Source organism: Lepidochelys kempii, chromosome 1, assembly GCF_965140265.1.
Source record: "Lepidochelys kempii isolate rLepKem1 chromosome 1, rLepKem1.hap2, whole genome shotgun sequence".
Lineage (NCBI taxonomy): Eukaryota > Metazoa > Chordata > Testudines > Cheloniidae > Lepidochelys > Lepidochelys kempii.
Window position 1 is genome coordinate 39,989,776 of NC_133256.1, and position 26,532 is coordinate 40,016,307.

Sequence of the window (26,532 nt, forward strand, 5' to 3'; positions counted from 1 at the left end):
GATAAATTAGTTCAGACACATACTGGTATACAGTAACAAGCTCCTCTATCCTCAAAACCCACTTCAGAAAATTAGCCAAACAATGAGTGGTAGTTGGTTCGGAGCTGAGGATAGCTGATTTTATTTTATTTATTTTTAGAACACCAAAACAAAAAAATTCCAAAGACCATTATGGAACCCGTATGTCAGTCCATCCTTCTCATTCCTCCCATTTGTCACACTCACTGCTGTGTCTTGTTTCAAATCAGACTCAACTCTTTGGTGCAGGGAACACATCTGTGTAGTGCAGTGTGGCTCCAATTATATTTGGAGAATTTAGGCGATATCACCATACAAATAGACAATAATAATCATAGATGAAATCTCCTAAACATGGAAATTGTGAGTGGCAGGATGGCTTTTTTGTTAAGGCATAGGATTGAGACATAGGAATCTGGGTTTGATTTCCAGCTCTGCCAAAGACTCCCTGTGTGATTTTGGATAAGCTGTTCAAACCCAAATTTTATTTTCATAATTTTGGAACTTAAATCCATGTTAGGTGTCTAGACAGGAGAAAAATCTGCCTCAGTTCCTCATCTTTAAAATGGGGAGAACACTCTCCTATCTCAGATGGATGGTGTGAAGATAAATTCATTTATGTTTGGAAGGCACTCAGATGCTATGGGGCTAATATATTGATTTATTGACATTACTGATGGGGGCCTAGATAGACAAGGTTTGTCATCTTGATGTCTGACTTATTCCACATGGCAATCATTTTGGAGAAGTGGGTAACTGAATGCTAGTTTTAAAACCATTATTTTTTTGGGGGGGCGGGAAATGTAGCTTTAACTTACTGCTACTTAGGCATAAGGGATCCTGGAATTTTAAATGACGAGACATCAGCCATGCCCAGCAATCTGGGGCTCTTCCCATAGAAGGCCTCTTTCATAGTCTTCCTCTGACCACTCCTTCCCCAAACTCCAATCAGTACCAGGTTTACAATGGCATCATGGGAAGAGGCCCATTAAAGACCCATCTAACCCATCCACATAGGTCTGGCCCTTTGCCTATTGCAGTCCAGCACCCAAACCTTACTGTGTGAGCAGCTCCCCAGCCAGCAGGTCCCGCTCACCTGTAGGGGACTCACTGCCCAGCAGCCAGGCTCCACCATGCAAGGCTGGGGAGGGCTGCTGGCTGCGGGGCTGGTGGGCGTGGCCAGGCAGGCTCTCGGGGTACACATCCCAGGGGTCTGCACCACACTCTAGCATGGTTCTGACTCCAAGCAGTTTCTGCTGCCTACCCCCTGTGGGGCCCCACCTGCCTCCCAAGGGCTGGACCACCTGGAACCAGTGCAGAGGGTGGTCTGGTCTTGGTCAGTGTGTGTGTGGGGAGGAAGCACGGAGGGCTCAGCTGGGCCCCACCTGGCAAGTGGGCCCTGAGGAAGCCACCTGGGCAGGCTCCCCTCCCGCTCTATCCCTCAGGAGCGTATGCACATGGTCTGCATTGTTGTAGGCAAACTCCGTGTAAGGGAGAAGTGAGGACCAATCATCCTGGAAATGAGCGATGTAGCATTGCAGATACTGCTCGAGAAACCGATCCTTTCTGTCTGGACGTTGGACTGAGGATGGTAAGTGGATGAAAGACATGTGTGGACTCCCAGCAGGCACAGGACTTCACGCCAGACCCGGGCCATGAACTGAGATCACCCATTGGAGGTGATGCACTCTGGAAGGCTGTGAAGGTGGACTATGTAGTTAATAGCTGGGCTGGGCTGTCTCTTCAGAAGAGGGGAGACCTGTGCAAGGGATGAAGTGGGCCATTTTGGTAAAGTGCTCCACTACTGTCAAAATTGTTGTAAATTTGTTGGACTCTGATAATTCTACAATAAAATCTATTTTGGGCACAAACATCACAAGAGGCAATGAACGACTGTATTGGCGGACTCATCCGGAACCACCAAAAGGAGCAGGTAATTAGTTTTTGGGTCTTGAAGCACCTCAAGTGTCCTGCTAGGGGCAAATTGAGGCATAGTTGGCAGGACTGCAACTCTTGCAGGTCCGGAGGGTACAAAGATGATGTCCCTCATGTGTGTGATCCCTTCCTGAGAGTCACGTGGTTGCTTGTTGATAATAGCTTGTTCATCAGGCATAATTTCTGAGGCAGAGTTTATTAATCCAAGTATGTTCTAGTCAAGAGCTGCACTGAGAAAGTTATGAGATTTGCGAATGATGGTTGGTTCCTGGCTGGGACCTTGTGAGTTGGTACCGTACCTTTGGGACAGGGTGTCTGCATTGCCATTTTTGGATCCAGGGTGGTATGTGATAATGAAAGCAAATCATGAGAAAAACAGGACCCACTGAAGCGGATGTTGGTTTAACGCTTTTGTCCTACATAGATATTCCAGCTTTTTATGGTTGGTGAATACCCGGACTGGGCGGCAAGCTCCTTCCAGGTAGTGCCGCCACTCTGCAAAGGCTGTTTTTATCACCAGGAGTTCCTTATAAAGTATTTTGTAGTTTAGTTCTGTAGGGGCGAGCTTCCTTAAGAAGTAATAAGTGCACAGGTCTAACAATTGTCTGGGACCAAGTCACTGGGAGAGGACAGCCCAGCTCACCCAACTGGAGGTGTCAGCTTCTACAATGAAAGCTTGTGTGACATCAGAATGAGCCAATGTGGGTGCTGTAGTAAAAGCAAATTTCAGATGATTGCATGCATGCTGGGCCTTGGGAAACCAATGGAATTGGGCATTTTTCTGGAGTAGAGTGGTGAGGAGCTCAATTTGTTTTGAAAACTCCAGGATGAAGCATCAACAGAAATTGGCAAACCACAGAAAGTTGGCCAATCCTGGACAGCTTGGATCTTGTATGGGTGTGTCTGGATCCCTTTTGAAGATAAGATGAAGCCCAAGAATTCCATGGAGGCCTGATAAAAGGCACATTTCTTGAGCTTGGTATAAAGGTCATGCTGCTGCAAGCACTCCAGGACTGTTTGGACATGAGTGGTATGCTGTTCCGGGTAGTTGGAGAAGATCAATATGTCATCTAGGTCGAGTACTACGTATTCATCCAATATGTTTCAGAACACATTGTGACATATTTGGGCACAATCCAGACTAATGAGTAGCACTGTCTCCCCTACCCTGTAACCTGGGGTGTCCTTTACAATGCCTTGCAGCTGTAGCCTCCAACCTGGACTGATCATAGCCTCCAGCATGTAAGTCAATCCCAGCTGTGTGTGCTGCAGCAAGCCAGACACATCTTGGCTCTCACTAGCCTTTGTTATGCTTCAGGTTGACCCCGAACAACTCCCGGTGCTAGATCTTCCCCCAGAAATGTATGTCCTGTACTGCCTCACCCTCTCCTGGACAGTACAAATATATTTAAGTCTGTTATTACTTTAATAGAACAGTATGCCTATTTATTACTGTAATAGAATAGTATGCCTATTACTTTAAATAGCCTACTCATGAGGTAGCGGAATTGTGCGACATAGGAGGCTACGGTGCTCTGCCCCTTTTGGAGTTTACTTAGAGCAGCCTCTGCTGTTTGAATTCAGTGTGGGTCATCTAATAATACTGACATGGTTTGGAGGAAGAACTCCCAGTTTGACAATACTGGACTGTCACACTCCAAGAAGGGGAGGCTCAGTCTAATGCTTCCCCAGACAGCAGGCTAATGACCAGACTCACCTTTGCATGATCAGTAGTGTAGGACTAAAGCTGCATCATGAACAGGAGGCGGCACTGGTTTATAAAACCCTGGAATCGCCGGCAATTACTATCAAGCCATTCCAGCAGCTGTTTCGCGGAACAGGGCTGCGCAAGCCATGTCTGCACAGTGTTTTCAGCATGCAACTGTGTGACTTGCTCCTGCAACAGTTGGTTCTCTGAGGTCAGCTGGATGATCTAGGCCTTCAGTGCTTGGTTGAAGGTGGGCGGCCCACTTAGTGTAACCAATCCTCCCAAAGGGTTATCCAGGTCCATTCTGATGGCACCAGGCTCATTCCTGTGGCCTAAGAGGTCCACACAAACTGTTATAACTGGGGCATGGGCGATCTGACCTACTGTTCAGAGCAGGAGTCAGGCCAGGACAGATACCAGAAGGTCAGAGTCCAAGACAGGCCAGCTGTCAGGAGGCAGGCAGGGCCAGGTTACCAGGACATCAGTAGCAGGAGCAGGTATTACAGGGGAAGCAGTCCTAAGCAGGGAGAATCCAGTTGCAGGGACAACTTCCTGTTTCTATGCTTGAGTTGAATAAGAGCGGGGAACCAATCAGGGACCCCAGCATTCCACCAACCAATCCCTGGATGGGCATCCTCTGTCAGAGTTCAGGTTCTACTCTGGCAACTGACTGGCAGGTCAGACCTGACCAGCTACTAAGTGCACTGTGGACCAGGGTTCAAGACCCACTGTCCTTGACAGCAGCGCCTCACTGTCTATACTGCTATTTATACCTTTGCTAGGGGGGCGTGCAGTGTATGTACTCTACACTCTGCTGTAACATGTGTGCAGTGTAGATGTACCCTCAAGGTATGTCTACACAGCAAAGAAAACCCTGCAGCTGGTTTGTGCCAGCTTACTGGGGTCTGGCTGTGGGGCTGTTTCATTGCTGTATAGACTTCCAGGCTCAGGCTGGAGCCCCTCCTACCCCCACAGGGTTCTACAACCTGGGCTCCCACCCGAGCCTGAAAGTCTATACAGCAATGAAACAGCCCCACAGCCGGAGTCCCACAAGCCCGAGTCAGCTGACATGGGCCGACCTTGGGTTTCTCTTTGCTGTGTAGACATATCGTCCGTGTACACAACTGTTCCTTATTGTTAAAATTAAAGCATTAAATGTAGCTTATTAACTCTCAATGAAAATTCATCTTCAGTATTAAAGCAAATCTCAAGTGAATTAAGCCTTCATATTTTATATACCTCAAAACCCAAATAGGTTAAAAATACATTAGAAGCTTATGTCTCAACCCAGCAAGTTGAAGTTATCCTTTGATATTTCTTTTACGAGATAACAGAACGGAGTAAATGCAGTAGGTTCCACAGCACGATAAACAGAGGAACAATAAAATACTTAATTATTGATGTTTTACATATTATGGTTTGCTAATAACTTTTTTTTATTTACACAGCTTGTCTTGCCAGTGAAGTGTTTTGCTTGCTATCCCTGCTGTTGCGATGCTTGAACACTGTTTACATGGCACGTAGCCAGGAATAAAAGAGTCCTCAAAGCTCTCTCTGCATGTGTTGAGTTGATCAGCAGAGGACATCATCCTATGTACAAATAAGAAGTCAGGCCCCCAAACCTATTTTACAGAGTTATCTATAATTAAAAACCAGAGCAGACTGCTTCCCTTAAGAAAATAATTGTAATAAATTAAAAAAAAAAACCTGAAGTAATCCAGCATGCAGTGCTGCACATGACAGGAAAGCATTTTTTGGACCTTCCCATTCTGCCTTGAAAGAGTTATCTGCTGTGTCAATATGAAACACAAAATAGGTCTGTTAGGAAGCTATGCATTTGTTATCAACTCTTGCTGTTTAAATGGCAGGACTGTAAATATTTTTCTTCATTATCACCCTGATAGTAAATAACTTTGCAGGTGTGATTTAATCTATACAGAATGCAATGATCTCACATTTTTAAGCTATATTAAATAGAAAATCAGTAATAAAAAGCTTATCTACCAGGAACCAAATGAACAAAATTGGTGAACTAAGGTCCATGAAAACAGGGTTCAAGATCATTTGGGTTGTATTTTATGATGGTTTATGTATTTGCTGTACAGTTTTGTGTAATCCATCTATGCTTTCTTATCATGGAAACTGCTTTATAATAAATCATCATTTAGTGCATATTTTGCAACTTTGTCAAAGGGTACACTTAAGATTTTGTTTCAGTAAAAAAATGCTACTTAATCATTTGACAATCTAGACATATCAACGATAATTTTATATTTGCCCTCTCTAGCTGTAGTTCCAGGCACTTCTGATGTGGCATTGCCAGTCAGAATATTAATCTGTTTACTCAACACCACGTTTACTCCCTCTCCTAAATTTTAATTATGTTTAATTAGAGAAAATATAAAAACATCCAAGCAAAATAGCACATCAAGTAATTCTGCAAATGAAAATTATCAATGAGTGAAATGATGCTGGTGGGTAATGATTGCAAAATTGATTGAAATCTGCAGTTTAATTATATATTTGCTAGTTATGTGACACAGGAGGAATTTCATCTCATAATAGTATATTGTTGTACCAGCTGTGAAAATAGAACAGTATATTAAAAGGGCCATAATTAAAGCTGATATGACAAAAAGTTGGCTCTATTAAAAATATTGGTAACATTGGGTCTTCTCTGCTGGCTGACTACAACAAAATCAAGGCAACAAGGTTCTATGTATTCATCGTCCTACACTCTGTTTGCTCTGATATTGCAAGCAGACAGGGGACTGATGCACAATATATGAATTCAGCTTTCTGAAGCACTGAGAACATAAAATTATTGTATGCATAATACCCTGACCAATCAGGGCACATTACACAGTGAAAATGGAGGGATACAATGTGCAGCTGTGAAAAAAAAAGCTTGCTTTTCAACTGCAGAAGTAACAATTTTACAAGCTATGTGAGCCTCGCTGTGCATGCTATGAATCCTCCAAAAGCGGGTTAATACAGTTGCCCCTTTGGCTGAGAGGTTAGTTAATATTCAAGGCTTTGCTGGGTTGTTTTCATTAGGAGGAAAAATTGACGATTCTTTGGTGAAATCCTATTTATTTACAAAAAATGTACACAAAGCCCTATTTCCCTGAACAGAATAGGAACAGCAGGCGGCATTTTCCTTACTCATAACTTCCATGTCTGCCTTGCCAGCCAGTCCTATGACCCAAAAGAGCGCTGTGTCTCTGCTCCCCATCAGGGCTATGCTCATGACCGCATCTCTGGCTTTCTGCTTGTTTCCATTTTGCTTTTCCCCTTTGACACATACACAGCTCCAACCACTCAATGACCCAGCCCTTGCATTTGCAATCAGGTCCCAGGGAAACCCTTTGGCGCACATGGCTTAAATCTTGATCAACCTTGCATATAGCCTTGGGTGGTGACTTCTATTTATTCCAGCTATTTTACTCCATAAAGGAGCTTAATTACTTCTTCCATTTAGGCTGAATGAATAGTAGCTACCATACCCATCAGCTTTAATTAGGTCTGTAATTACCTAATGACCAAAGACATGCTTGATTGCAGGATTAATAGATTTCAGCATAACAGTATTATGTGCTCTTTAGGTTTATGTAGCCTTGACTGTCATCTGGACTTACACTAGCCATACCAGCTGCAATGACCCACAGATTCATGAATATCTGTTGAAATAATGAACAATGTCTCTGGTTTGCTCAGCAAATCACTAATCATTATACTCAAACTGCCACTTCATTCTCCAGTTAATGTCTGGTTAACTGATGTGGACTGAGAATGACTGACTTCTTTCTCTACTGAAAAGATTTTTAAGCACCCAACTGATGTTCAGACAATAAAATGAGTTGACGGGCTGAACATTCCAACCCCACACTTTAAAAAATAAACTAGCTGTCTAATCAAGCAACATCCAGAAAGAATTTTTAACTGCTGGACAGCTCTGATTGTTTTTAAATGGTAAGGCTAGTAAGGAAGATGCAAATTTGCACCATATTTGCATAACGTAAGTATATTAGGTTTGTTATATTTGGTATATCTAGGTTCTGCTAGATAGAAAACAGAATACTTTACATTTGCATAACTTTTGGAGGCAAATGGCAGGCTTGCTATCCCTGAAGCAACTTATGGGGCAGCTATTCATTTCCATTCCTCTGACAGGGGATAAGGATCTTCTCTTTTTCTGAGTGCTTGTCTTCACTACCAGGGTAAGTTGACCTAAGTTACACTACTCCAGCTACGTAAATAACATAGCTGGAGTCGACATAGCTTAGGTTGACTTACCCGGTGTCTTCACTGCGCTGGGTCAATGAAAGACGCTCTCCCTTTGACTTAGCTTGCTCTTCTCGGGGACCTGGAATACTGGAGTTGACCAGAGAGTGCTGGGCCGTTGATTTAGCGGGTCTTCACTAGACCCCCTAAATTGACACCCGCTGCAAGGGTGTCGATTTCCCCGGTCATGAAGACAAGCCCTCAGTATCTCCCTCTCTTTTGGGACTGGTAACTACTGCCTGAGGGATGTTCTGAACACTGGTGTATTTTAACCTGGCTAATTTCTCTGTCATTTAGATAAACAAGGAAATGAATATTGATTAAATATGCCCATTAGGGGTTTAAGACATTTGCACAAAGACTCCAGATTCCTGGACCTTCAGTCTCAACAGGTATGCCAACTGATCCCTGTTAAGAGTCTACAAGCGTGTATTCTATTAATGTTGTTAGCTGGCCTTTGCTAATTTTTATCAGCAGAGGATAGGAACTTCTTAAAGGGTACCCACCACACAAATCAGTAGTACAATTTACTGAGGAGAAATCAACTTACAGCCAACTTGATCAAACATTACTGAGAACAAGAAGTCTCTAGGTGTCATGTAATATTCTCCTTCATATTCCAAGGATGCGAACTTCATAAAGCGCTGCTTTCGAATAGACAGTTTTTCTGCCATCTCCTCATTAGCAACATCTTCCTTCTAAAAACAGGGGAAAAAAACAATGTAACAAAAATATGATTAGGCTTTAGACCATTATACTAATCAGAAGGGGTCATAGAATCATAGAATATCAGGGTTGGAAGGGACCCCAGAAGGTCATCTAGTCCAACCCCCTGCTCAAAGCAGGACCAATTCCCAGTTAAATCATCCCAGCCAGGGCTTTGTCAAGCCTGACCTTAAAAACCTCTAAGGAAGGAGATTCTACCACCTCCCTAGGTAACGCATTCCAGTGTTTCACCACCCTCTTAGTGAAAAAGTTTTTCCTAATATCCAATCTAAACCTCCCCCACTGCAACTTGAGACCATTACTCCTCGTTCTGTCATCTGCTACCATTGAGAACAGTCTAGAGCCATCCTCTTTGGAACCCCCTTTCAGGTAGTTGAAAGCAGCTATCAAATCCCCCCTCATTCTTCTCTTCTGCAGACTAAACAATCCCAGCTCCCACAGCCTCTCCTCATAACTCATGTGTTCCAGTCCCCTAATCATTTTTGTTGCCCTTCGCTGGACTCTCTCCAATTTATCCACATCCTTCTTGAAGTGTGGGGCCCAAAACTGGACACAGTACTCCAGATGAGGCCTCACCAATGTCGAATAGAGGGGAACGATCACGTCCCTCGATCTGCTCGCTATGCCCCTACTTATACATCCCAAAATGCCATTGGCCTTCTTGGCAACAAGGGCACACTGCTGACTCATATCCAGCTTCTCATCCACTGTCACCCCTAGGTCCTTTTCCGCAGAACTGCTGCCTAGCCATTCGGTCCCTAGTCTGTAGCTGTGCATTGGGTTCTTCCGTCCTAAGTGCAGGACCCTGCACTTATCCTTATTGAACCTCATCAGATTCCTTTTGGTCCAATCTTCCAATTGGTCTAGGTCCTTCTGTATCCTATCCCTCCCCTCCAGCGTATCTACCACTCCTCCCAGTTTAGTATCATCCGCAAATTTGCTGAGAGTGCAATCCACACCATCCTCCAGATCATTTATGAAGATATTGAATAAAACCGGCCCCAGGACCGACCCTTGGGGCACTCCACTTGATACCGGCTGCCAACTAGACATGGAGCCATTGATCACTGGTCATATGCCAGCAGCCTACTATCCTCAGTATAATGAGGTCAAATCATCACAGTGAGAGGGACTGGTTGTAATTAAGATAGTTATTCTAGTTTAACCTTTAAAAGGGACAGATTTATGCACAGTTCAAAATGTTTTTTGAACCATTGTTAAAATCTGTTGTCCATCTATGAAACAACTACCATGACACATTATATAGGAACAGTGATTTTTCCAATTTAGACAACAGAAGCAGAGGCAGTATTGCCCACACCAAAAGTCACCCCCCTACCCCCCAAATCATGAGATTTTAAAAATAAGTTCTGTTCTTTTTATTTGCCTTCTGGGTTTTGAGCCTTTAGGGTTCATGTTTCCAAGCTCCTCTCCATAATCACGAGGTTGAAACTTACTATTTTTTGTAATCAAAGCTGAGATTCTAACATTATCACCTGACTCCATGAACTGGGACTTTGAGAAAAACACCAAATTTAGAGAGACTTATGATAAAATCATAAGCTTTGGCAATACTGCAGAAACAACAACAGAAAGTAATGTCAGGTGCAGAGAGAATTTGGACGGGGTGAAAACAAGAGATAGGTATATTTTACCATTTCAGAGAGAATAACTGAGCACAGGGAAAATATGAGTTTCTTAGAATGAACATGACATAGGTATTTGACTCATGCTGTGGAAAAATTATCCTACACCTATGTCACTCCTTAGAAATTGTATTTCTAAAAAAGCCATTACACTTCAGTAACACGAATAACTGTGAACAATGATGGAAAAAGAAGGAAATCTAAATTAGGCAAACTCAGAGTACCAAAACCCCATTTGTAACCTATTATAAATTTGTTAGTCTCTAAGGTGCCACAAGTACTCCTTTTCTTTTTGCCATTATAAATAGTTCTTATAGTTCTTATAGCAGAGTCTAAACTATATTAGATACTGTAGACACTTATAGGAAGATATAGTTCCTGCCCAAAAGCTCTTGCAATCTGAAAATACAAATAAATAAATGACGGATAAATGAAACGGATGCAAAATACAAGCAAAACACTAGAGCTAGCTGAAAAATTTTCCGTCGAGGTTTTCTATTGGAAAAAGCTGGTACCTCAAAATATAAATGTTTCAAGGAAACGTGTCAATTTAAATGAAATTTGAGGTAAAAGTTTAAAAACAATTCAAAATCAAAATGGAGTATTTTGTTTCTACTTTCTTGTTTTCACTTATACTGATCTTTGTTGAAATTTTTAATTCTATACTATATTTCAATAAGCTTGTTTCAATGTTTCTGAATTGAAATATTTCAGATTTTGTCCCATGAAATATGTTGACTTTTTGTACCAGTTCATGAAGAACATTTTTTGAAATATTGGAATTTCCCTAGGATGGAAATTTCATTTTCTGATCTACTATAGTGATGACTAGACCAATCTTGATAGGCACTGCAGCTACGCTCCGAACTGCATGACTTAAATCAAGCAGTCCCATTGAAGAGAAGTACCTTTGTAAATGCTATGTTGGATGATATGTGCTTTTGTTTATATTATTAGTCAATTTCACTTTTACCCCTGTACTGTCATTCGGTTTCCCTTGCTTACTTGGGTCTTGTGCACAGCAATAAGGGAAGTGAAACAAATTTTAAAATTAGGAAAATGTTACTAGAAAAATAAAACCTGGCAGCAGAGGAACAGGTGTGGCACCTGAAGCCATTTTAAACTCATTTTTAAATTGATCAGATTTCAAGTAGAAAGCATTCCTTTAACCTTTATCTTGTACATAGCATTTTTGTTCTTCTACTAATCAGATTCTGAAAAATACTATTTTAAAACAACTCTAATGTAATAAGTCTCAATTCCTTTTAATCTCCTCTGTTTAAAAGTTCTGGGATTGGTTATTACAGAACTGTCTTTTTACAAGTTTCAACAAATGCTGCTTCAGATATCAAGTGAATTGTTCATATTTGTGAGGTATTAAAATTCAGCACTCTTATTAGAATCATCTCATAATAATATCAACAGTTTGTGCCCTAAAGCAAACTTAAAAAAACAAGATTGCTGTATAGTAGTACTGTTTTAATTGAAATTATGGAAAGTTTTTTTTTGAATAAACTTATTATTTTGTGCTTGTTAAAGAAGATTAAGAGTTAATCCTATTATACAACTGTCCATACCAATTGGATTTTCAAGCTCCTAAAATACTAGAATACTTGTTTGAACAATGGCCAAAGCATGGCTTATTAGTGATATTAAAACTGCTGAACTTCAACAGTTGAAAATTTTAAATTTAAATAAAACAGCTGTGAATGTGTGTATACACACACACACAGAGGGAACAGAATTTATTACCATCAAAATTGTCAATACATATTTTTACTGTAATTTCACTGGTTCAGTTTCTTGTCCTGAATTACTTCTTTTGTTTACAAAACAATTTTGGAAACAAATGTTTTTTCTTTTGGTAAGAAAAAAAGCTGAAGACATTTATCAAAACACTAAGGAGTTAACACTTGCATAAATGAATACATTGATCTTGCCAACTTTTGCAATTTTATTATCAACCTTGCAACATTTTATGTTTTTCTTAAAGCCTCCACTCCTGGAGTCATGTCATCACATAAGAATCTCAAATTTCATTAAAAGAAAGTTTCTAGGCCTTATGGATATGAAGTAAATCTTGAAAACTGGATACCCCGATGCCTGAGGTAAGCGGCTATACTGACATGCACTTGGTAAACACCCTCAGTGCTGCTGCAAGGCTGAACGGGAGGACCACAAACTGGTAGTGGTCGGGTCCCACCATGAATTGTAGGAAGTGTCTGTGACCCCGAAAGATGGCTATGTGGAAATATGTGTCCTTCAAGTTGAGGGCAGCATACCAGTCTCCTGGATCCAGGGAGGGAAGATGGAGGTCAGGGAGACCATGCGGAACTTCCTTTTCTTTAAGTATTTGTTGAGGTCTCGAAGGTCCGGATTGGGCCATAGACCGCCTTTGGCCTTTGGGATTTAAAAGGATCGGGAATAGAACCCCTTATTCTTGTACGGAACTACTTCTACCGCACTCAAATGCAGCAACCCTTCTACCTCCTGTGTGAGAAGACTCTCTTGAGAGGGGTCCCTGAAACGGGGGGAGGGGGAAGAGGGGACAGAAAGAAACTGGAAGGTATAACCCTGCACTACTGTCTTGAGGACCCAGCAGTCCGAAGTTACAGCAGTCCATGCTACAAAGGTGGTTGGAGAAAAGTGGGAAAGATGGATCCAGGGTATAGTCCAGTAGGTCACCCTCAGGTGCACCCTCAAAAAATTCACTTGTCCCCCTGCTTATTGCGGATCAAGCCTGATTGGGCAGAGTGTAGAGGTGGGTTGCTCGGGTGGTGCTTGTAGCCCCATCTCTTTCAGTGGGGCGGCTCCTGCTGGGGTTGGCTTCCTTGGCCCTGAGATGGCTGCGGTTTGAACCACTTAAGGGCTGGACCAGGGACGTACAGCCCTAGAGTTTTCACGGTAGCGCGGGAGTCTTTTAGTCCACGCAGCTTACTATCCATCTGCTCTGCAAACAGGGCCTGGCCATCAAAGGGGAGGTCCCACATTGACTGATGAGCCTCAATCAACAGACCAGAAAGGAGCAGCCAGGATGCCCTGAGAGCCTTGGAGTTCACCGTGTCAAACTGCCTAGAGGACCGCTCTGGCCACAGCTGTGCCCGCCTCGAGTATCACCTGGAATTCCTTCCTGGACCCTTTGGGAAGCGAAACCTCGAACTTGGCCATGGCCTGCCACATATTATAGTTGTAGTGGCCCACGAGGGCTTGATGATTGGCCAGTCTCAATTGAAGGCTGGAAGACTAATACATTTTTTGCCCAAACAGATTCAGTCTCTTTGAGTCTTTATTCTTGGGCATAGCCCCGAGTTGCCCCCGCCTCTCCCTTTGCCTAACAGCCTCAACTACGAGGGAGTTTGGGGCTGAGTGAGTGTAGAGATACTCGTGGCCTTTAGCTGGCACAAAGTATTTGTGTTCAGCCCTTTTTGAAATGGGGGGCAGGAGGAGGGGATTTGCCATAGGGCATTAGTGATTTTCAATACCCATTCATATCGGGGTAAAAGCCACCCTAGCAGGTGCCGTGGAACAAAGGACATCGAACAGGCAGTCTGATGGCTCCTCTAGCTCCTCTGCCTGGAGCCCCAGGTTGCAGGAGACCCTCTTCAATAGCTCCTGATGAGCCTTAGCATCATTTTGTGGAACTGGTTGAGGGGGACCCATAATAGCTTCGTCCGGCGACGATGAAGATGAAGCCGTGTGCCCTGGTGGTCCAGCCGGCTGTTCCCCATGGTCCTCATGGGCCAGTGGGAGGTCTTCCCTTCTGGGGCCTCCACCTCTTGGAGGGTGGAATGCTGAGGCTGATGGCATATCTGAGGCCCCTGTCACCGACTGGACTGTCTGCGAAGGCTGGGTAAACCCCCAAGGGTTCCAGGGGTACCAGGCCGCCAGCCACTGGCCTTGGGGCCATTGAGTCAGTTGCAGTGCCGATGATGTAGACGGTACCGCCGGTGCCAGGGCCTGTCCTGCTGTCAAGGACTCCTGCTTAGTGCTGGAGCCAGAAGCGGAGTGGTCGCTGTCCAGCGACCATGATCGGGCAGCCCGCCAGCCCTTCTCTGTGCGGTGCTGGCTCTACATCTTGACATAGTCCTATTCAAGCAAGTCGAGTCCCTCCTGCAGGACCTCAGGGACTGTTGGCATTTGGCAGATTGGCGTTGGTAATCCAGTGATCTACGTCTCATGATGCTTGACTGGTACTGGGACCTAGAGAGGGACTGGAAGGATCTCCCTGACCATGGGAATCTGCGTCTTGGCGATAGGGGTCGGCGGGTTGGTGACCAGTGGCTCCGTTCAAACTATCAGTTACGTGATCAGTGCCGAGGCATTGGCCACTTACAATAATTGCAGAGTTATAGCCTGGGGACTGGGGCATGCCCTGTCCCCAGGCCGAGTCCCATCCGGGACCAACTAAACTAGAACTAACACTAAGGGAACTATTAACTATGTACAACTGTTTAACAGGAAAACATTGGAAAGAAACACTGAATGAAGCGTAATGCTAGCCAGAGCAGCAGACGTTCCAGCACCGTCACTGGCAGCAAGAAGGAACTGAGGGTGAGGCGGGAGCTGGAGGCGCCACTTATACTGTGGCAGGTGTGCGCTGCTCCATGGGGCGCCAGAGATGGTCCCCTACAGATACCACTGAGGGGAAAAACTTCCGGCACCGGGGCATATGGCGAGCACACACACCTAATATGGAATGGACATAAGCAAGCACTTGAAGAAGAACAATCAGATTTCTCCCCTCCCTGCCTACCAAAAAATGTTGTTTATTCACAGGAACAATGGTTTCTTTTTGATCTGGCACTTTGACTATTTAAAAATATAGAGGTGAAAGGCAGGCACAACCCAAAGTCTTAAACAGATATAAAAATATACTGCAAAAACTAGTTTGCTATCAGGAGAGAAACTATTAATTCTGGCTATTGAAATCAGACTCCAAATGGTAAAGGAGTGTTCTGTAGACTTAATGAAAAATGAGAAAGAGTGGCTACGTACAACAGTAAAATAAAGTTTAAATAAAAGCTTTTATAATTCAAAAATCATTTACAAAGTAACAGATAAAGAAAAAAATAAGAACCCTCCCCCCAATTGCAGCTGTATAAGAATTATGCCCAATTTGAGGCCATTAGATGAAAAACAAACCTTTTGAGTTCTGTGACATAAAGCTATGGTCCGCTTTATTTTCCCGTCTCTGAAATTATGGGGCTAAATCCTCCATTGGTGTAAACTAGCATAGTTCCATGATGCCCTGGCCTATGGTCTTTATAATAAAGCATATTTTTTTTTGGTTAGTTTTCACTTTTCTGTTTGGTTACTGGTAGTTTCCTCAGCACACTAAAGTAATTCAAAAATTCTAACTTGTGGTCCTATGTCTAGTCAGGCAACCTTACAATCTGCATGAAAGACAAAGGCTCCTATTTCGCTCTAAAAGGTCAAAAGAAAAGGGTTTTGCAGCAGTAAGGAGGAGGACCAAATGTGGAGAGGGAGCACAATGTGAACATAAAATGTTTGCAGTTATTTAATATCCTACTGCATCATATTTGTTCTTTCTTCCATTCACTCAATTGCATAAGGCAGATTTTCAGCACACTGAAGGGCTGTTAGGGGAACATACTAACTAAGAAAAATCAGAGGATCCATAAAGCAATACTTCAAAATCATGGATAAACTTGACTTTTCCAGTAATATATTGCACGGAAAAATGCCTGTGGAAACTAAAGGCAGGCATCACCTAAAATGGGTCTGCTCTCTATGGGATCCCCTTTACAGAGAAATGGAAATCAAAAACCTTAGTATAAGACCGTATTCACCTGAAATTGGGTGAAAGAAATCTGCTCTTCTAAAATGAAATTAATAACTAAACATGTTTTCCAACTTTGAACTACAGGAATGTTTTGTTAAGTCTATCAATACAAGGCAGTCATTCCAGAGCCTTTTGTAAAAAAAACAAGTATATTCATAAAGCATGATATATTCCTTAAGCAGAGCTTCTTTAACCAGGGAGAGGAGAAGAGCAGAGAATTCCTTGAAGTCCATCAGGGACATCGCCGTACAGATTAAATTTACCTGGGGAGTGCACATATGCTAACATAATGGGTTCAATAGAGAACTCTAAAGTAGACTGATTAAATATATAGAAAAGAAAGCTATTTGAAAATATTTCCTTTTGTTTGAATTTCTTTTCCTACTTCGATTCCACTTCATGTCCTCCAGGTATTCCATCAAATTTTTATCTGCTTCATCTCATATCTTCTAGAAGGTTGTAATGATTTTGCGTTTGCTGTCCAACAGGTCTAATACGTCAAACTATTTGTCATAAAAGATCAATATTTTTGGATCAACTCAAAACTGGAGAAGCAAATTGCTGCTATGTGCACTAAACGAGTTTCAGATCTCTGTATTATTTCACACAATAATTAAAGACCAACAAATCCCCAAATGCCAACCCTTTACCCCCCCCAATATGTTTCAGCCAAAATCTTCCTCTTAAAACAACTATGCTACATTATTTTGGCCACATTGTGCATGACATATAGAGTATTCTGGATTATTGTCTAGGCTGTTAAATGTATATTGTAATATAGTACATTGAATCTGTTGAGCAAACTCTTTACAATTTTTCGGACTGCCAACGGGATGGAAGAGCAGCCTTACTTCCTTCTCCTAGCCAATAGGGATGGAAACTGTTTGGAAGGAAGAGTCTGATGCAGAAAGCCCTCTCTCTGTGGAAAGTCACTGTACCAGGAGGAACTAGAGAGCTGCATGAGCAGCAGGAAGCTGAGCAAGGAAGCAGACTGTGACTGGCAGACAGGGTTGCCAACCCTTCAGGTTTGCCCTGGAGTCTCTGGGAATTAATCTTTCATTAAAGATTATGTAATGTGATGAAACCTCCAGGAATACGTCCAACCAAAATTGGCAACCCTACCGGCAGACATTGCAGCAGAGTTCTGTGAGAAATCTGTTGGGAAACAGCAGAGATCGGGAAGGGGTCCTGGAGCCTGAGGGTTATGTAGAAAGGGGCTCAAAAGAAGTTCTTGTACAGCAGCTAGACAAGGGAGAATAACTTGAAGAAAGTTCATTGCATCCATAGTGCCCTAGAAACAGGGAATTAGCTACAGAAGTGGTTAGCCTGCTATGATAGGATGTTGGCTCTAGAGAGGAAGAGCTGCTGACCTTGTGAAAGGTAAATACAGAGACTGGGAGAGGTGCTGGCTTTGGGGTGCTGGAATATAACTGCTTCCCACAGTTGCAGCAACATCCTGCTAGCAGGAACTGTGCATGAATCACTGCAACAACTCTTCTGCAACATCTGCCAGTCACAGTCTGCTTCCTTGCTAAGCTTCCTGCTGCCCCCAACAAAACACTACTGACTGATCCTGGCCAGGAAACTTGCAGGGTACCTAGCTGCTTGTAATAGACAAATGTACTTTCTCAGGACTAAACTAGGAATTCCCTAAGGTATTGGACCTAAGGAATTGCAAACTTTCCTATTCTGACAGTCCTCGTAAGAGGAGATTACTTTCCTGTATCTGGAGGTTCTTTGAGATGGGTCGCTCCGTCTAAGTTATGCGCATGCGCCATACGCCCAGAGCCAGAGCTTTTAAAAATAGACGCATGTGTTGGTCCACGCATGTGCCTTTGTACCGCCTCATAGTTTCAATGGAGGCAATAAATGGCAGGGCAGACTGACCATTCCCTCAGTTCCGTCTCCACCACAAATCAACCAAGTCCACAGCAGAAGGAAAGGAGGGCGGGATTGGAATACAGATAGGGACCACATATATTGAAGAACCTCCAGTTACGGAAAGTAACCTCCTCTTCTTCGAGTGATTATCCCGATTATATTCCACTAAGGGTGATTGACAAGTAGTACCTAGTTAGGAGGAGGGTGAGAGGAAGATGATGCAAATGAGGCATCTATCTCAGAGTCTTACAAGAGGGCACATTAGGAGGAAAAGGCATGTACCAAACTCCATGTGGCCATCCTACATATGTCTGTGAGCAGCAGGTGGTGGAGTGTGACTGTAGTAGATGCTCACACTCATGGAGTGGGCTTGGACCCCAATGGGTGGAGACAGATCCGACAAACAATAGCAGAGCGTAATGCACCCCAAAATCCACATAGAAATCCTCCGAGTGGAAATGGTCTGGCCCTTAATCCTCTCCACTATAGCGACAAACAGTCTAAAAGACTTCCTGAATAGCTTTGTCCTTTGCAGGTCGAAGGCAAGGGCCCTTCAGACATCGAGGGAGTGACAGCATCATTCCTCTGCTGAGGCATGTGGCTTAGGGAAGAAGTGTATAGATTGACTGAGGTGAAAATGGGGAACTACCTTCAGCAGAAACCTGGGATGTAAGCATAGGGAAACTTTGTCTTTATGAAACATGGTGGAAGGGGGATTCTGCCATCATAGCCCCCCAATTTGCTTACTCTCTTTGCAGAGGTGATGGCTATCAGGAAGGCGACCTTCATGGAGAGAAGAGAAAGGGAACAGGAGGCCAGAGGTTCGAAGGGTAACTTCATCAGTGCCATAAGGACAAGGTTGAGGGTTGGATGGAAGGGTATGATTATACAAGGCCCTTCCAGAATCTGACAGTCAATGGATGAGTGAAAACTGAGTGCCCCTCACAGGGCGGGAAAAGCACTAATGGTTGCTATGTGCACCTTGATGGAGCTGAGAGCAAGTCCTGACACTTTCAGGGACAGGAGGTAGTCGAAGAGGAGAGGGATGCCGACGACCCCAGGAGCTATAGTCTTCTGTTGGGCCCAGAAGGTGAAATGTTTCCCCTTGACCTGGTAGGACCACCTTGTGGATTCTTTTCCTGCAGTATGAGGGGATCTCATACAGCCAATGAATACTTCCGTGCTAGTGAAGATGCCCATCCAAAAACCAGGCTCTCAGGTGAAGCGTCTGCAGATTGGGGCATCTGATCCTGCCATTGTGCTGAGTGAGCAGTTCCAGGAAAGTCAGTAGCCTGAGTGGAGGATACCTTGACTCATGAAGAAGAGGAGGAAACCAGAACCGGCAAGGCCAGAAAGCGGTGATCAGAATGATCGTCGCCTCCTCCTGTCGAATCTTGTGGAGAATATGGGGCAGGAGCAGGTAGGAGAGGGAAGGCTTAATTGATTCAGCCCGACCAGTTGAGGACCAGGGTGTCACATTAGGAGCGGGGTCCAAGTCTGCTCCTGGAATAGTATGGGATGCAACTGGCATTGGTGTAGGAGGCAAAGAGATCCCTGGTCTGAGTCCCCCAGCCGTCAAAGATATCCAGAATCATTGAGGTCCCACTCTTGGTCAGTCACAAAGTTCCTGCTAAGAGTATCTGCAATCACATTCTGAGTCCCTGGGAGACAGGCCGCTGACAACAGGATACTGTATATGATGCACCACTTCTAGACAAAGTGCTGGCAACTTTGGGCCTCCCTTTTTTATGTAGTAAATGGTAGTGGTGTTAACATGATAAGAATATGGTGGGAGCGGCTGGGTGGGAGGAATGTGCAACATGCTCTCCTTACTGCCCAAAGCTCTAGAATATTGATGTGCATCCCGGATTCCCAAGCAGTCCAAGCCCTCTGTGTCATGTGGGCACCCCATCCATCAAGAGATGCATCCGTAATAATCACTATATTAGGGGAGAACGTAAGGAAAGAAATCCCAGAGCAAAACTGATCCAGGTTTGTGCACCACTGAAGGGAGAAGAGGACCTCGTTGGGAAGAGTCAGAATGGTGTCCATGGAATGGAGTGTGGGAGAATGGGCATTCTGTAAACACAGTTGTAGACAGCAGATATGAAAATGAGCATGCTGCCATGGGGCCAAGGAGGGAAAGGCAAGTTCTGGCTGGAACAAAGGGGTTGGAAGTCACTGAGCGATTGTTCCAGCAGGATCCGGAACCTGTCCTCTGGTATGTAGGCATGTGCAGAGACTGCATCAATGTGTGCTATGATGAATTCCAAGGACAGTGTTGTGTCCAAAGTAGATTTTTTGATGTTCACACTGACTCCCAGGGAGGGGAGGAACAGAAGCAGCTGGGATGTTGATACTCAAACTTCTCATCTGGACTGCGTTGCCAGTAGACCATTGTTGAGATAAGGGAAGACGAGGACTCCTTGGCACTGGAGATGGGCTGCCTCCGTGGAGAAAAACTTGATGAAGACGTAGGAAGCAGTGAGTCCGAACAGCAGGACTTGTATTAGAAGTTTTGAGTGCCCACGGTAAAGCTCAAGAATAGTCTGTGGGTTGGGTGGATAGCTATTTGAAAGTAAGCATCTTGCATATTGGGAGCCGTAAACACATGCCTCTTTCTAGTGAGGGTATGATGGCTGCAAGTGTGACCATATGAAACTTTGGCTTGCGTACGAAGCAGTTGAGATGACTGATCTAGGATTGGTCTCCATCCTCCTTTTTTCTTGGGTACCAGGAAGTAGGTGGAGTTGAACCCTGTGCCCTGAAAGATCATGGGAACGGACTGTATTGCCCCTCTCTGCAGGAGGTAGTCCACCTCTATGGCAAAGATACTGTTGTGAGAGTGGTCACCTGAGAGTGGTCCCTGAGGTGGGATTGGGAAGGGTGGATGTGGATGAGGTAGCGTTGTGAACTTGATGGGATAGCCATGTCGGATGACATCCAGGACCCACTCATCCATTGTTATCACACTCCATGCTAGTAGAAAGAGTCCATGGCCCCTGAAGGGAGTAGGTTGCTGGTAAGAGTGATGGAGTGCAAGGTGGCTGACAGCTCTTTGGATGCACACAGAAATATCACTTATGTGAACACTGAATGTGCTTTGTGAGGACTGTGCTAATGGACCAGGCAAACAGGGCCACCGAGTCTTTTGATGCTTTTGGGGAGGCTCATAAGGTCACTGGTGGAAAAACAGAGGCGCTCTGTATTGCTGTGCAGGATGTGGATAATAAAACTTTTGCCTGGGCACCGATGTATAAATACCCAGAAATTGCAGGGTGACTCTAGATTCTTTGAGCGAGTGCAGGGAATCATCAGTTTTCTGATTGAAGAGGTAAGATTCATTGAAGGGGAGGTCCTCAGTTGTGTTCTGCACCTCCCTAGGGAAACCAGAGGAATGTAATCAGGATTCCCTCCTCATGATGATCCCAGTAGCCATAGTACAGGAAGATGTGTCTGCTGGATCTACTGTAGCCTGGAGTGTTGTCCTGGCAACCAATTTAGCTTCCTCCAGAATAGCCTGGAAGCGAGCATGGTCCTGTTGGGGCAGCTTGTCTGCAAAGTCTGCTAACTGGAGGATAATTCAAAAAGTCATATTTAGCTAGCAATGGCAGGTAGTTAGAGATGAGGAACTGAAGACTGACTGAGGAAAAGACCTTGCGACCTAGAAGATCTAACCTCTTACCCTCCTTGTTGGTTGGACTGGAATGCTTTTGAGGTTGCAACAGATAAAGCTGGATTAAGCTACACGTTTAAGTAAAAACAGCCTCTAGTTTTAAGACATGGTCTCACCTTAAGCCTTTTTGGGACTGGACATTCTTGTCTGCTATTTTAGACGCAGCATCTGGCATCCTATCATTTGCACTATACTGTTTATGACTTTATTTACTTGATACTCAGGAAAGGGATACAGGACAGTTGTAACTAAACAAACATTTTAAATAAACAGCATAGCATCACCCCAGTACTACACAACCTAGCATTCACTAGGAGTTCAGGTACTGCTATAGAATTTGATTTCACAAACTTTTGGACTAGAGGCTAGAAAATTTGTGACTGAGCCAGAACACCACAAAAAATAAAGTAATATGACTTTCCAGGCCTGAGCCTGTTCGCTTACAGTTTGGAAAAAATCATTCAGAAGAACAGCCATCACCATTGCAGTTTTAGCTAAATTTAAAAGGTGCTTTTCTCAGTTCAGTGGACTTATAAATACCCAAATGCCAATTTAAGCATACCGATTTAACAGTGGGGAGTGGTAGTGGTGGATTGACAGTAGGATTCTGTAACAGAATTACAGACAAATTCTGCTCTCAATTGAAGACAATGGTTTCTCTGGATTTAGACCAGTAGAATCCAGCCATATGCTATATCCAGTTTATCAATTTTCTTTTACTACAAAATAGAATAATTTTAAAAAGTTTTCACTCATTCCACAGTATTTTTCTTCTTGGTTAGCTATCTGTAAAAGTGCTGGAACCTACATTTGTTTCATGCCATATAATATGCTTACTATTTTATCTCCTGCAATTCTGTTATAATCACATTTGGCTGGAAATATAGAAGGTCAAAGCTCAGAGCTCCTTTCAATGTTTAATGTAGTTTATTCTAACAATAAAGTCTCACCTACTCACACAGAAAGCAGGACCGTGTTGCTTTATATATAAGGTATCAAAGGTCTTTCTACAGGAAAGTTTCATTTTCTTAACAGTAACAAACATAACCTTATCTAACTGCTCATTAAAAATTTAATTAAATGCCATAACACTATGGCACATGCCACTGTATCTTTTACTCTTCTTATCAACAGAATCTTACAGAACAACATAAATGTAAAAAATGCAGACACTTATCAACTTTGAATATCTCACTTTATAGTGTTTTTGCTGGTCAGAAAATGAATCAGACTCATAGGACTGGAAGGGACCTTGCAAGGTCATCTAGTCCAGTCCCCTGCACTCATGGCAGGACTAAGTATTATCTAGACCATCCTTTTCAGGTGTTTGTCTAATCTCTTTGGGTGAAACTCTGCTGAATAAGAAGGCAGAATCTTTATGCTCCACCAGCAGTTTCTAGATAATCTCAAGAGGTAGCCCCAAGTAAAATGCGTTATAGCCGTCAGGGATTTGGAGCAATCAAATTTTTTAATTGCTCCACTCCAGCACCCATAGTGACTGCTCCAGCTCCGCTCCGACTCAAATGAATTTTTAACTAAATAAAAAAGTGCATACTGTAATTTTGAAAAAAATTTTAATTCAGACTTTTAAAACAATTTAAATGCCATCAACAATGATACAAACTAGAATCATTCATAATTCAGTCTGTAAAAAAGTATTGCAGCAATCAAGTGGTCTTTCATAGCCTGCAGCACATAATTTAAAATTAACTTTAAAGCCGAAAACAGTCGCTCTACACTAGCTTCAGTTGTTGGCATGCTTGAACAAATTCTACAGGCAGCCTGAATGCGGTGTGGGTAGCTGTGAATGGCCTCAAAAACAGACTTAACTTTTAGCCTACCAATAGACTCCATCGCCTCACAATCTTCCTGACTCCAGCGAGAAACTGCTGAATTGGAATTCATTTGCAAATTGGATACTATTAATTTAGGCTTAAATAGAGACTTGGAGTGGCTAAGTCATTATGCAAGGTAGCCTGTTTCCTCTTGTTTTTTCCTACCCCCCCCCCCAGATGTTCTGGTTTAACGTGGATTTAAACTTGAAGAGTGGTCAGTTTGGATGAGGTATTACCAGCAGGAGAGTGAGTTCGTGTGTGTATGGGGGTGGGGGGGATGTGAGAAAACCTGGATTTGTGCAAGAAATAGCTCAACTTGATTGTCATGCACATTGTGTAAAGAGTTGTCACTTTGGATGGGCTATCACCAGCAGGAGAGTGAATTTGTGTGGCGGGGTGGAGGGTGAGAAAACCTGGATTTGTGCTGGAAATGGCCCACCTGATGATCACTTTAGATAAGCTATTACCAGCAGGACAGTGGGGTGGGAGGAGGTATTGTTTCATATTCTCTGTGTGTATATAAAGTCTGCTGCAGTTTCCACGATATGCATCTGATGAAGTGAGCTGTAGCTCACGAAAGCTTATGCTCTAATAAATTGGTTAGTCTCTAAGGTGCCACAAGTACTCCTTTTCTTTTTGCGAATACAGACTAACACGGCTGTTACTCTGAAACCAATCTTCCTGAAAGTTTCTCTCAAATAATGCTTCATTACAACTATGAATCGCAGAAACTCGCCGGCGTCTTTCTTGTTTATCCAATTCCTTTTCGAAGGCGTCATCTTGTGAAGAATTGGTGCTTGAATTATCTCCATTTGCCTGTGATGGTTGAAGATGTCTCAGGGATGGACGCTCGAACAAGTTCAGAGTGGAGACGGAAGTTTGAGAACAGCCTGCTATTTCTGAAGGATGTGAACTTTCCAAACCGCAAATTCGATTGTTGATGACTCCTTTTGTTGTGTTTCGTTTTCTTCAACCTCTTTCACAGAGTTCAAATGTAGCAATAGATTTTGTTTTTTGAGTAGTCGAGCAATATCAAGGTGCAATATCAAATTTGCTCTCTCTACTAAGAGGACTGTGCTTGCAATTTGAATCCACTTTCCTGTTAAAGTTTATTTCCAACGTTCTATCATGCAACATCATTCAAATAAAATTATTTTAACTACAGGCGTTGTGAACTGGGGGGGACTGGGCCAATTTTATTTAATATTTTTTAAATCTTTGACTATTTAACAGATACGACCCTGGAATATGATTTAATGCTAAAACATGCATTAAAATGGTACTCTTATTTTGTATAATTAACTGTTTCCGAGAAAACTGTTTAAAATTTTTAATTTGCTTAGATGCTTAGAATGACACAAACAATTTTATTGATTACTTATTTTTCAACTTTGGAACCATAAATTTTAAACGTAATAATAAATAACCACCAAAAATTAACAACTTATTATGGAACATAATATTACCGCTCGTAGCCAGGGGCAGTCAACGACAAGCCTTTCTTGAAATATGAAATAAAAATGACCAAAAGCCAGTTCGGGACGCCTATGGTTTAAATAATTTTGGATAATGTAGTATGGTAGCACATACTAACGCTGAGACACAGACATAATTTCATTACTTTATATTAAAGTATATTAAATATTGAGATATTAATCAGAAATTAACTTTTCATCACCTCCTTGAAGGGACTGTAGCTCCCTTAGGAAGAATTTTAGGACATGTGTTCACAGAAACGTTTTTTCTTAAAATGACGTACGGATTCACCCCCAAAGTTGTGTTGGACATTTTCCAAACTCTGGATATATCACAAAAATCACTCCTAATTTATGCAAAAATGTTTACTGTATATTTATATGCCCGCTGCACGTGACCTTTTTCAGTAAATTTAAAATTACAAACAACGTTACCAAAAGACCATTGAACAGATGACAAAATAAGTCCGCGAGAGTGATATGGGAACATGTACAAATGAACAAATGTACCGGTAACGGGAGCCCGTGTGAGAAGTGAGCTTAAGTGGTTAATATCTCTTGCGATATCTTAATATATCAATAAACAAAAACATTATTTTTTTTGCAATATACCTGTTTGTGATATCTTAAATGTTGCGTCTTGCCTCACACTTTTCCGTAATCGCAGCACTCAGCGCGTCTTGTTGATCAACCCTTACAAAAGTAGTATCAACACATACTAATCTATCTAACTAATCTACGTGAGTACGTACTCGCCTAACCTTGGCACAAGGGGGGAGCAGTCTGCAGTGTTGTCAGATGTCTGATAATTAACTGATTCTTTAATAAAACATATCTCCAAAAAACTTTGTAATTTTGTATCTGTACATTAAATCTTGATTTTGGCCGAAGTGAGAATACCTGTGACATATTACGTAAAGTGGTAAAGTAGATGTTAATATCAATTGTTATGCAATCTGAAACTTTTTGGTACCTTTAGGACTTTCTTGCTAAATATCATTCATTTTGGATTGAAAATAATAAAAAAAAAACTGGAGCAGTTGAAAAGTCAAGATTTTCTGTGCTCCGGCTCTGCTCCAGCTCCAGGCAAAAACCTGCAGTTCCACTGCTCTGCGCTCCAGCTCTGGGCTCCGCTCCAAAGCCCTGACAGTAGTGTCATCTCAGTGGGACAAAGGCATTAACAACTGCAGCAAAATCCGCACCTAAAATAAACTGTCAGACTTTTCTAGGCAAACTTGAATGGAAAAAACACTCTTGGCCAGAACTTCTACCCAGACATCCAGGAGCAGCATGAGGTTTTGTAAGACACCTAAATTGTAAACCTGTGTCCCAAACGGTAGCCACCATCCCTTTAATCCCATCGAAAATTATAACACGCACCCACCTGTTGGTTGCTTTTCTCAACCTACCATTGTTATCTTAGATTAGTCCCCAGAAAGCTTCACTGAGCTAGCCGTTACCAAAGGTCTAATCACCAACGTTTGTCATGAGGGTAATGTAATTTTTATACAATTTAAAACTTTGTTTTTTTGCTAACACCAACTA

At 42.8% G+C, this 26,532-nt stretch overlaps 1 protein-coding gene across 1 annotated transcript in view; it reads right to left on the bottom strand.

Moving 5' to 3' along the window:
- MICU2 (mitochondrial calcium uptake 2) overlaps positions 1-26,532 on the bottom strand; it is a 246,174-nt gene that overhangs the window by 90,157 nt on the left and 129,485 nt on the right. Inside the window, exon 4 of the mRNA XM_073330134.1 lies at positions 8,496-8,643. Coding sequence (XP_073186235.1) covers positions 8,496-8,643 — 148 coding nt within the window. The remainder of the gene's footprint in view (positions 1-8,495; positions 8,644-26,532) is intronic.